Source organism: Chlorocebus sabaeus, chromosome 22 (genome assembly GCF_047675955.1).
Source record: "Chlorocebus sabaeus isolate Y175 chromosome 22, mChlSab1.0.hap1, whole genome shotgun sequence".
Taxonomy (NCBI): Eukaryota; Metazoa; Chordata; class Mammalia; order Primates; family Cercopithecidae; genus Chlorocebus; species Chlorocebus sabaeus.
This window is the reverse complement of record NC_132925.1, coordinates 1859234-1872267: the sequence shown is the minus strand read 5'-3', so window position 1 is coordinate 1872267 and position 13034 is coordinate 1859234. Positions and strand designations below refer to the sequence as shown.

Sequence of the window (13034 nt, the reverse complement as noted above, 5' to 3'; positions counted from 1 at the left end):
ATACCAATATCTCAAGGGCACAGAAAGAATCAAATGACTGATATAAGTGAAAGCGTTTTGCTGGCTTTAGAGATGCACAATAATAAAACATAACTGTTAAGGAAGCAACAGGCTAAAAGAGAAGAGGGCTCATATGTGGCCCTAAAGTCAGCATTTTAGTTAAACTGTTTACGTGTGATGCTTCATATTTACCTTTTCCATTCACAAAACAAAACAACATAACAACTCGATAGAAAGCGAAAATTCAGTGAATTTTCTTTGATGGGTTTAGCTGCTAAGGGTCTGATCTGGTTTTAGCAGACTTCTGAAATTCTAGTTTGTCAAAGCACTCTTTTCAATCTCTGTGGAATAATGCTGAATGGGCAAAGAGTATGTAATTCTTTTTGTCCTTAAACAAAACAAAGACAAAACATAAAACGAGAATAATCGTTTTTCACTAAGTGACTTATTGCTATTTTTCTTTGTGGAACAGCAGGTTTCTTACCATTTTTGCCTACACGCATTCTAAAAGCAGCCGTTTTAGAAAGTAGTTGTTGCTAACTATTGTTGCTTCAAGGTTAGCCTGGTGAGGGTGGGGGCAGCGAATGGGCTCTCCAGTAGTTACGTCTTGGGCCTTTGATTATTAATCCTGCCAACCACTGGGAAACTTTCTCAGCTGGCCCAAAACCTAATCACATGGTGGGGAATTATTTCTCGCTTCAACCCCAACACTTCTGTAAAGCAAATGCTAATATTTTGATAATTTAAATAACACACGCGTTTAGTAAATTGAAAATATTACATCAATAAAAGAGTTAAACAAATTCTTTGACCACTGGGCACACCCCAATCTGACTTTATTTCACTTAATTTACCTCTTTCAAATGCATACTTATGGCATGTGCAACTACAAAGTCATGGAGAACAATATGCAGTGATATTAACTGCATTCTTTCTTTTATTAAAAAAAGTGTAAAATGTATGAGAACAACTGATTTGATCATTCAACAAACAGTTATTAAAAGAATACTTCATAGTACTTTAATAGACACTCTGCTCTGAAAAAACAGAAATGAAAAAAATTGACTGTAGCCTCACAGAAGTTCCAGGCCATGATGGGGATGGATGTGTGCAAACTAGTGATGATCCCTTCTTGGGGTGCAGGGATGCATAGACAACGTCCCCCTCCTGGAAGAACTCCAGTCTACTGTCCTGCAATTTTGATCTAATGCTATTTACTCTTCAAATTCAGTGACTTAAAGTGATTAACTTCATAAACATAATGACGTTGATTCTTACCCAAAGAATCCCCATATTTAGATACAGCTTAAAAGAATCCCCCTTATAACTTTCAACAGAAGAGAGACTTTTTTTCATATGAGAATGAGGAAAAATACGCTATGAAAAATACAAGGTTACTTTGGCTTTGTTAGTTTGGTATCTACTCAAGGGTACTGAAAGATAAAAAAGGCATGGCAGAAATACCCCCTACTGTGCCACTGGAAAAATGATAAGGTAATTGTGTTCCCTTCATGGGAACACAAGAATAGAAACCAATATATGCAAAAAATAGAATAAATCTATGCAAAATTATATCAAAACTGGAATAAGAAAGTGTAATCCTAAATAACCATAATTACTCTTAAAACATTATAAACTTAGTCTTATTTTTAAATATATATATAACCCAATTTTGTACTCATAAACCAAGAATTTGACTGATCATGTAGTTTGCTTTAAGGAGCAACAATATGGAACGACAACAACAAAAGCCTGAATAGCTAAGGCAATCGTAAGCAAAAAAGAAGGAAGAAGGAGGCACCATGCCACTGAACTTTAAACTACACAACAGGGCTACAGTAATCAAACTGGGAGAAAATGTTTGCAAATTACATATCCGATAAGGCATTTGTATCTAGAATATATAAACACTTATAAGTCTATAATAAGAAGACAAACCAAATAGAATATATAAACACTTGTAAGTCTGTGAGAAGATAAACTCTTTGCCCAAAAGTGGACAAAGAGTTTCAACAGACATTTCTCTAAAAACAAAGTTCTATTAGCACATGAAAAGATGAACATGATTAGTCATGAAAGAAATGCAAATCAAAACCACAATTATATACCACTACATACCCACTAGAATGGGTATAATCCAAATGGCAGATAATAATAAGTGTTGGCAAGGATGTGAGAAAAAAATGGCAAGGATTTGGGAGAATCTGGAACATTGAAACATTGCTTGTGAGAATAGAAAATGCTATAGCCACTTTGGAAAGCATCTCAGCAGTTCATCAAAATATTAAATGGAAAGTTACCAATATTACTGAACAATTTGTAGGTTTATACAAAGATAAATGAAAACACGTGTCCATACAGAGACTTGTACTCAAATGTTCATGGCAGCATTATTCATAAGAGACAAAACAAAACAACCCGAACATCCATCAACTGATGAAGGCACAAACAGAATGTGAAGTAGATAAAATGGAATACTATTTGATAACAACAAGAAACGAAGTCCTGATACATGCTACAAAAATGGATGCACCTCAGTAACATTATGCAGAGTGAAAGAAGCTAGACACAAAAGACCATATATTGCACAATTCTATTCATATTAAAGGTCCAGCATAGGCAAATCTGCAAAAACATAGAGTAGACTAGTGTTACACAGGGCTACGGTAGGGGAAATGAGAGAATCAATGCTAACAGGCACAGGATTTCATTTGGGGATGATGAAATGTTCTAAAATTAGATTTTGGTGATAATTTTAAAACTGTACACTAAAAATCATGAAGTTGTTCACTTTATGGTATGTTAATTATATTGCAAGAAAGCTGTTAGAAAATTCAGAAGACAGAATATGCCATGTTTATATAATAATTGATCTATTCTTACTATGTTTATTCTAGTAACTTTTTAGTTTGTTGATTTTCTTTACTGTCATTGATTATACCTTGATTTTTAAATGGTGAGAATTTTTATGATCACTTTTTGTTAATTTGCATTTTCCATGTTTTGCTTTCCCTAAAGAGAAGAGATTACTATTAATATTGCCTTTGAAAACTTACCGTCCATGTGACCTGAACAGTGGTGGGAGTCAGTACAACTGGATTATGAAGACGGACAAGGACATCTCCTAGTTCTTTCTGCACTTGCCTGTGGTCCACTCCTTGTGCTGGTGGGCTGATATCTGCAGTTGGATAATACAATCATTCCCAATTTTTAAAAATGCACATTAAAATTACAATTTATTTCATGTAAATCAACATCGTATCTTTAGAACTAATTACAGGGAAACAAAACTAAAACTCTTTTTGTGACAAAAAGCATTTAAGCCTATATATATAAATATACCACTGTGGTAGGACATAATGAGAGATGATATTGATCTTTACTAAAAATATATTAATAAAAGAGTATTTATAATCCCTCATCCCCATTCAAATGCAGACACACTGTTGAATAAGGTCGTTTATTTTCTTACTAAAGGATAAAGTATGTGCTGTAAGGCTTCTCTACAGAAGTCTAGAAAGATCTCTAGAAAGATCAGCTTTGTATAGATGTTGGTGTATTGAATGATTTTCTGGATTTGTAAATTGGAATACATCTAATAATGAAGCGAAGGAACCTGTTAATCCCTTGTCCCAATTTGCAGGTTGTGTTTTCTTCTTGACCTACTTCAGTCTGGGAGTGTGGATGGAGAAGTAATGGAGGACTAGGAAAGTGAATTCTGTCATTAAAGGTAAACAGAGTTGGGGGAAGAAAGGAAACAGCTCCTCAAATTTGCAAAGATACGTTTGATAGAAATAGTTATAATACTGATAACATGTTCTCAAGCAATACATTTTGAGCAGTACTCTAATACCTGACATGAGATCATGTAGCTATTTTCAGGAATAGTGATGGGGTGAAGGGAAGAAAAAAGGTGTTGTTTAAAATATTACACCCTCAGTCACATACTGTTATGTCACCTTATTCATCAGTCTCCCGAGTAGTATTCTATTTCTCCATACGATAGTTTATATTCTGGGTCCATTAAGAAAAAAGGATAAATTATAGGCAGCTAAGTCCATCAAATTGATATTAAACACTGAATTTTACACATACTCAAATTAACTTTTTAAACTGGTACACAATGTTGTAATTGTTTTTCTCCAACTACTGCATTTAAGAAAGGAAGTCCAATTTAAAGGTATTTATTTTCTTAATCTTGTTTTTTCTTATTATCGCAGGCTACAATGCATGTAGCACTCTTGCAAAAGTATTTTTTAAAAAATTTCTCAGCTATTACTTAAATTGGGTGCACTAACTTAAACTGGGCCACAAGTAATTGAGAATAATACTGTTTTTTTTTCTTCACTTTTAACATAAACAGTAAAATGAAGATTTGCTTAATTTGGGAAAAAGTCCCTTTATGTGAATAATATTAATCTATGCCTATATATGTATGTTCTGTTTTGATGTTGATAATGAAAGTATTTGTACTTTAATGAAATAAAAGATTTCTAGATTCTCTGTTAATACCTTTGAAAAATAAGAGCTCACAAAGCAAAGTGTTCTTTGAAAAAGAAGTGCTTTGCAGATTGCAAAGCTGCTGAAAGTATGGTATCCAAAAATAATCCTGACCTTCAGACACAAAACATGAGTTTTCCTGTTAAATATTTGTTAAGAGCACATAAGTCTTTCACTCTATATATTCTTTCCATTGGAAAAAACCAGACCACAAACAACTTTTCATTAATCTTTCTTGACCTTTTCACTGGGAGTTATTTTATGAATCAAGATTTAGTGACTAGCATAGTTATCGAATGATCAAAAAGGTTTGCCAGATACAATCACACCAAATATCTTCCTATTCTGATCTCTCTTTGTCTTTCGCTGGCTACACACAAAAACTATTTCTATCCACAAAGGTATAAATGATCACGGCACTACAATTTCTTGACTTAGAATTGTACACATCTTCCATTTTAAGTTCAATAATAAAATTTACACACTTAATTCAAACACCGTAAAAAGCAACCAGATTTAAGGAAGTTAAAATACAACTAGGTTCAAATTTCAGATTTTCAAATTCCTTGTTGTGCTTTTTCTTTCTCAAGAGACAGGTTCTTTACCTACAGGCCCTTTATCATCATGGAAAATTAATCACATTACTGCTTAGAGAACAATAGCAAAATGGCATTCCGCCCTCCCTTGACTGTCATCATGTCAGCAACGTTACAAAGTCACGTGGTGACTTTATTTCACTGGATTCCTTTAAGGCGCCCTTCTCTCTTATAATAGCATGCTAGTTACTATCACTGAACTCCATTGTAATTATAATAATATTTTATGGCTGTATGGTGCTTTTCATTGCATAAAAATACTACCTTGAATTATATCTTGTTCAAAGTCTTTTACAAATAAGAAATAATTAACCCTTTCTGAATAACCCTGTGGGAAGTAGGTTATAACAAATAATAAAATCACCATTTCTATTTTCTTAATGTCTTTCACCTACTTGTCAGAAGGAAAACTATAATGCAGCATTGCGTATTAAACCTCAGACTCCAGTGACTTCTCGGTTTGAAGAGACAGGTAATATGGATAAAATTATGAAATCTTCCATTTTGAAATTATATTTTAATATTCTGTGTGTATTTTACATTATAGCCAAAAGAACTGAGTTCTTTAGAAAGAAAACTTGATTTCCTGCTTTCTGTAATAAATTGCTCCTTTAAACATCTGATTTAATGAAATTCATTGTAGCAGTAAATGTAGATGTAAAATGTAAATGTAGATGTAAAACTTATACATCGGCATCACAAGGAGGGTTTGTTAAAACAAACGCTGAGCCCCAACTTCAGAGCATTTGAATTTGAGCCTGAAAATGCCTGTTTCTAACAGTTCTAGGCTATGCAAATGCTGCTTATCCAGGAACCATACTCTGAGAACCACCGCACTAGAAAAACAGAATTCCGAAACAATAGGAAATAATTTTTATACCTCTATTTGGGCATCTATTCATTAAAGACCACTTTTTTCTTATTGTATAATTAATTTTAAAGAAGGAGAAACATTTTCCTCCCTTTGAAATATACTGAAGCTCTAATTTAGTGAGTTCATTCTATGTAGATGTACCCAATTATTTTATTTTTTGCTGAATAAACCTGAAAACTCCAGAAAGAGAACACATCTCAGCAAGGTAAACAGCAAGCTACCGTCTCCTTCCCTGGATAAAGCCTAGTGAGTCATCATACAAAGCAATGCAGGCACATTTACATTTCCTCATCAATCCCCTTTTCTTAATTATCTGATGTTTCTGCCTAGAACCAGTAGTGCTGACAGCTATTGAAAGTACCTTGTGTGCGCACAGGATCTGACATGGGACTTGGGTCACTGAGGCCTTGGGGGTTGATCGCTCTGACCATGAATAAGTAGATTGTATTGGGCCGCAGTCCTCTTACAGTATAGAGGGTGGTCTTTACATGGTTTGCCACGGTCTGCCAGCTATTGCTCACTGATTGGCTGAAACACGAACAGAAATTTCATTTAAAGAACAGTCATTTGAATATTGGAAATGGAGTTGGGTATCAATGACAAAGTTAATGGCTGAAAATTAAACACACACACACACAACACTTGAAGTGTTCAGCCCAATAAATGAAACATTTGGATGATTTCAATTTATTCCACAACAAAGCCGAGCCCACCTAACGAAAGTGCCATGCACAACAAAATTAAACTCAGCCCAGGAGATGTGACAGCCCTTTGCTAATGCACAGCAGCCCACTAAATGAATACCTGTAAAAGGAACAGAGGCCAAGATCACAACATCAAGTTTATACAATAAGTATGGTCCTCGTAAATGTATATATATATATACCTTGAAAAGAATTAACCTGTAGAAAGAATAAATGGACTACAGAGTAAATTATGCCAATACATTTTCCTGTTACAAGGTGTGTTTTCTTTTGCATCAATTCCACATGCAATATTATAATAGAGCCTTCTAAAACTACATATCTGTAAAAGAAGAAAGGAAGCATGTAATGAATATTTTCCCTTGGTTACATTTTTAATAAAATTGTACATTACACAGTATTGTGATTTCTCATCTCAGAATGGTGAAATATCTCTGAATTTGTGTGTGAGGACCCTTTTACAGCTGGCCACAGATGGATGCCATTTTAGAACAGTTTGCCTAAGGTCAAATGCCACTTTTGCTCAGAAGAAGGGGAAAATGTAACTTTCAGGGTGGTCAGTTTATTTTTCTGATATCCTTAACTATCCAAGCATAAGAATTATAGAAACATAGTATTTTGAAATTTGAAAATTAAGTACCTAGCATTACCTTAAATAATGATTAGAGAAGCCTTAAAAGAAAGTGACCATTTGTCCTAATGTTTAAAAAAAACAGTGGTTATCCATTAAAATTTATAATGTCACATAGACGCACATTTGAAAGGTAATATGAAAGCACATTTTACCATTTGTGTAAGCATTTTATCAAATTCTCATAAGACAATTTTAAAATGATATTTGCTAATTTACATTTAAATCTTTAAATTGGCAACAATTATTTCAGATAACACATGGAAACATCTTTTCCATTAAGCAACAACAAGCACATGGAATAAATTTCTTAATTATTGTTTTTAATTTTCTCTCAGGCATATCTAATACATGTATGTAATATATGGTATAAAAACACGGGGTTATTTTAAGTTCTGCTCTAGTCATTAGGAATAAAAATGCCAGAGTCCCCTGCTTCAATAAATATCGCATAACTTTAAAAAGTGCCTGTGCCTATGCCTAATTATATTATTTTCTACCCAGTTCTGATGCCTAAATTCTCACCTCAAATCCCTACAATGGTCTGGGTGAAGAAAGGAGCTAAGTGATTATGTTATGAACTGGATCCCTATAGACCTAGGCATGAATAATGCATATTTAAATCTTATAATTAAGTTGTAAACTAAACAAAAACTCTGTTCTTAAATAAAGTCAGAGAGATCAGTTCTTAAAATGCATTGACTGGACATGTCTTTAATAAAACAGCAGGATAGTTCAGGTGACAGTTTAGAATACAGGAGCTAAAGCAAAAACGCAATGGAGAAAAAAGGAATTGTCCCATACCTGAAAGCCTCAATGATATATGCACTTGCTGGAAGGGTTCCAGGGGTACCTGGTTGCCAGGACAAGGTGACACTGTTCTTAGTAACATCAGTGACCTGCGGTTTGGATGGTGGCCCTGGCAGGTCATTTAAATCATAATTTTTACTGATTGTTGCTCCAGATTCTACAGAGGACAGACAGAAAAAACTTCATTCCTGATTGCATAAGTTGACAATACTGCCTAAAAGCAGGAAGCAGTCAACTAAAGGACTTGACATAGACAGTGAGAAATTCGTCTCCATGAATCGGAAGCATGTAAGTGAATATTTGCTTCTCCTACATGTTAATAACAGTTAGCTGTACTTTTACACATGATCATTATAATTCCTTACACTTCAGAGGAAATAACAAGGTTATCAAGGACAAGTGTGTTAAATTCCACAAATGCAATGGTATGTGCAAACTCATGCATGAATTAAAAAATGGCATTGAATGTAAAGACTTAAATTTACATTCAGTGAATTAAACCCTTTGATCTCCCCTTAACTTATTATTTGATACTGAGCTATCCCTAAAAGGGCTCAAGCTTTCTCCCAATTCACAAAGTCCTCACCTGTCACATCCAGCACTGCACTCCAGGAAGTCTCTCCACTTGAACTTGTAGCCACACAAGTGTAAGTGCCAGTATCAGAAATCTAGTGTGCAGAGAAGGGACAGAATTGTTTCCATCAATTTGTAGAATAATTACTCAATGACAACCAGGCAATGTTTAAATTCTTCAAATTAGATGTATCATTCTGCTGTCTAAATTATGCATTAGAGTCCATCATATGTATACATAAAATACTGAAATAAACTCATATAATGTTTTTCATAACATTGATCCAAAGGGCTTTTAAAATATATTTATGGACCTCAATGTTAATTTTTCTGATAAACTATTTGCCCCTCTCTTTTCTTCCTCCATGGTAATACTCTTACCTCCTAACTCCGTTTTATGGTGGGGCTCTGCTACATCTACGTTGTTTAGGAACGACTCAGAACAGAACTCATTCAGAATCTTATACATTCTGTCTCAAATAAACTATGTTTCAATGAATAAAATGTACCCAAGTATATAAGCAATAAGACAATAAGGGATCATACTTTCTTTCTTTTAAAAGACATGGAAAAAAATGAAAAAGAAAAAGAATTTTTTTTTTTTCCCCAAGGCGGAGTTTTGCTCTTGTTGGCCAGGCTGGAGTGCAATGGCGCGATCTCAGCTCACTTCAACCTCTGCCTCCTATGTTCAAGCAATTCTCCTGCCTCAGCCTCCCAAGTAGCTGGGATTATAGGCCTGTGCCACCATGCCCGGCTAACGTTGTATTTTTAGTAGAGACAGGGTTTCTCCATGTTGGTTAAGCTGGTCTCGAATTCCTGACCTCAGGTCATCTGGCTGCCTCAGCATTCCAAAGTGCTGGGATTACAGGTGTGAGTCACCATGCCCGGCCAGAAAAAGAAATGTTTTTAAAGTAAATTTCTTTATTTAAAAACTTCAGTATTCACTTATATGTAAATCACAGTAGTGGAACAATGAATAGAATAAAGTATCATTTGAAATAAAAAAAATGGCTATGGAGTGACTGCAATTTCCAGCTGAAAGGGACCATAAAATATCCTAATTCATAACTCTTCTTTTGATCACAATTAAAATTTGCCATTTCATCAATCACTTTAAATGATTTTGTTATTCACAAAAGAGCGGCAAAAGACCTTCAGAAAAAGTTGATAATGTAATCAAGAGTTCTCTTTTACAAATGCAAAAAGCAGAAGATTCTTTGATTATATTTTGAATAAAGTCCCAAGATCAATAAAAGAGGCAACTCAAAACTTCTCTGCGATCAAGCCTTGTGGTTTACACTGCAAACAACATTCATTCTCATCAATTAAGGGGTAAAGGAAAAGTCACACTGGGAAGAGAAACTGATGACCAACCAAAGCGAGACAAGGCAGAAGATGCAGAATTAATATCCTGTGATGAACATGAGTCTAATTGTTGATGAAATATAGTCGCTCATGGAATATTATATCTGCTGGGTTCAAACTGTAAGTGTATTGATGACTCAAGCTTTCTCGATTGATTCTCAGGTAAATCATTAGTGCCTGGATGTTACTGCCATTTCACTATCTTAATTGATTTTAAATGCCATTATGTATTTTAACTTCAGTTTCAAATTGCTCTGGCATGACATTCTTTGCCATATTATCTCTGTACAACTGTCTTCCATTACACAGAGGGATGATGGGGATAGCCATTGTAGAAAGAACCATTCTTTCAAATGTGGCTGTGCACACATTATAGTCATTAGAAATCTTTGCATTTAAGAAGCATCACTCACAAACTAAATATAATGAGCCGAGGTTGGATTTTAATGGGATGTTCATTTGAATATGGTCTGTGAAAGAGTAAAAGAATTTGCATTTTATTATAGCTGTTGAACTAAAATGTAGCACTTGTTATTACTTGCAAATGCTAAAAGAAAAGTATGTAGGTAATGCTTCTTAACTGCATCTCCTTGTCATTGTGTGGAGATACAAGGATGACATTAGCTGTGGTAGGTATGTTTTAATGAGTGCTGGAATATTTTACTTCTCAAAAGATAAAGATTCAGTTACCAATTAGCTGGCCTAGGAGAACACAGTATTCATCATGTTATTTTTCTCCCTTGCATTAAGTACTGAAAAAAAAAAATAGTGAGACACAAAGGAATACAGCCTACAGAAACTCTCTTGACTGTATGAGTGAACTACTGGAAAGCCCATTTGTCTCTCCCTTTAAGGACAGTCATATTACTGGAAAAGAACAACGTTTTCATTTTGGGGTTCCTCAAAAACCTAAATATCGTTGCTAAAATTCACTCTTGGCATTACCATCATCACCACATTTTATTCCTTTAATTTTATTCCTTTAATTTTAAATAATGTGTTTTCTGGTCAGGGGTGCTTCTCCTCTTTTCCACCCTGTCCTTTTACCCTTAATAAATTGCTTTAAAATGAGATTAATGTGCAGGCAAATTCCATCATCTACTTTTCTCCTTGTGCGCTTGACTGCAGACAAGCCCCCAGGAGCTGGTATCTCAGAGAGACTACTCAGAAGCCTGTCGAAGGGCTCAAAGTTTGTCTGACATCATCAAGCACCCACCTTTAATTGCTTCTTTCAAACACTACTAGAAATCTTGACTACTCAAGCATACCCTCTAATTCAGTGATACAGTGAAAATGCATTAACCTCTATGGCCCAAGTCTGCCTTTAGCCCAGAGATAGAGGTTAAAGTGTTTACACAAAGAGAGTTGGCATTAATTTTTTAATAACTTCCATTTTATTCAAAGAAGGTTAACAATTAATTTACAATCAATAAAAAGACGGGCTCAAAATATCTGTATTAATTTACTTTTTAAAACTCAACTTGGCAGCATTTTTTCTGCTTAAAGCAATAATTAATGCCTGTATCTCAAAAATTAAAGATAAATATTATATATATATAAGTAAAAACTTATGTGTGCATGTGTGTGCATGTAGCAAAAATAGTCACTTTTTTGTGATATATATCTTGTATTATATAGTGATAATCAGATAAACATATAATTGTAAATATATTCCCATCATAAAAGAAGAATATGCCAAATTGTGATCATTTGGAAATGTGTGTAGTTAAAAAGTTTTGCCTTTCTTTTTAGCTCCAGAATGGAAAAATTCTAAAATATGGTTTTGTTTCGTTTTTCTTCATCTTGGCTCTTAATTTCTACCTGGACCCAAGATTCTATAGATTGCTCCTCCACTGAAGTTTTCTTCACGCACTATTACATCATTTACCTTAGTTCTGGGTCTCATCCGCAATCTGTGATGACTAAAATGTACTCTCCAACTTTAGCACAGCACTTGCTACATGGCAGGTAGGAGGAAGGGACCTACAATACCTGGGTGAATGAGTCGAATGTACTGATAGAGGACAGGTGCCCTCCATGATAACATCCTTCCGGTATTTGTATCTTGTGTAATCCCTCACCTGGAGTGTAAGTGGGACCTGTTGGTTCCCTTCTGGCCAAGATAATATTGCCAAAGTGTCAGTATGTCATGTTTGTGATTTGGTACACAGGACTGTAGTGCCATCTTACTAGGAGACTCTTTTCCTTGCTGACTTGGAGGAAGTAGTCATATGGGGCAGATCCAGATGGCAAGGGACTAAAGGCGACCTCCTGCCAACGGCCATTGAGAAGGTGAGGTTTTAGTCCAGTAGCCACAAGGAACGGGATGCTACCAAGAATAATGGTTATTGGAAGCAAATCCATCCTGTGTCAATCTTCGGATGAGACGGCAGCTCTAAATGACACCTAACTGGAGCCTTGTAAGACCCGGAAGCAAAAAATGCAGCTAAGCCATGCCCAGGCTCCTAACTCCCAGAAACTGTGTGTAACAAATGTGTGTTGCTTTTAGCCAGTATATTTTTGTTAATATTGTTACATAATACTAGATAACTGATACAATATCCAGAAGTAGACATTTTATTGTGAGTTGCTCCTGCAGCAGGACTGACTTGTGAAGTTGCCAGGAATGCTCATTTTTTAATCAGGTAAACGTCAGTGAAAAACTACCAATGCCTGGTTCTTTCCATGGGTTTAAATGGAAACTACACCCAAAATCTAAGGTTCTCCACTAACGAGGCAAGCTTGCCTTTTATGTACTCAGTCTCATCTCTTTATTTTTCTTGTACTGAATTCTTTGGCCAAGGCACTTTATCTACATTTCCTTACAATTTCTTTTGCTAATGAAAGTAAATCAGAAGTGTTTGTCATTTTTTGTCATTTCCAATATCCTACTACTCGTAATAATGTTATGTGTTTAAGATCTCTAGATTTATTGGCTGTATACATACGGAATGGGATGCAGGAATAAAGGTTTTGAGATT

General features: G+C 34.9%; 1 protein-coding gene across 10 annotated transcripts in view; it reads right to left on the bottom strand.

The window, feature by feature from the left end:
• ROBO2 (roundabout guidance receptor 2) overlaps positions 1-13034 on the bottom strand; it is a 1759746-nt gene that overhangs the window by 78146 nt on the left and 1668566 nt on the right. For all 10 annotated transcript variants that reach the window (XM_073009644.1, XM_073009645.1, XM_073009647.1 and 7 more), the window contains 4 exons: positions 8702-8783; positions 8110-8272; positions 6332-6498; positions 3057-3178 (listed from right to left, as the gene is read on the bottom strand). In XM_073009644.1, the coding sequence (XP_072865745.1) occupies positions 3057-3178; positions 6332-6498; positions 8110-8272; positions 8702-8783 (534 nt within the window). The remainder of the gene's footprint in view (positions 1-3056; positions 3179-6331; positions 6499-8109; positions 8273-8701; positions 8784-13034) is intronic.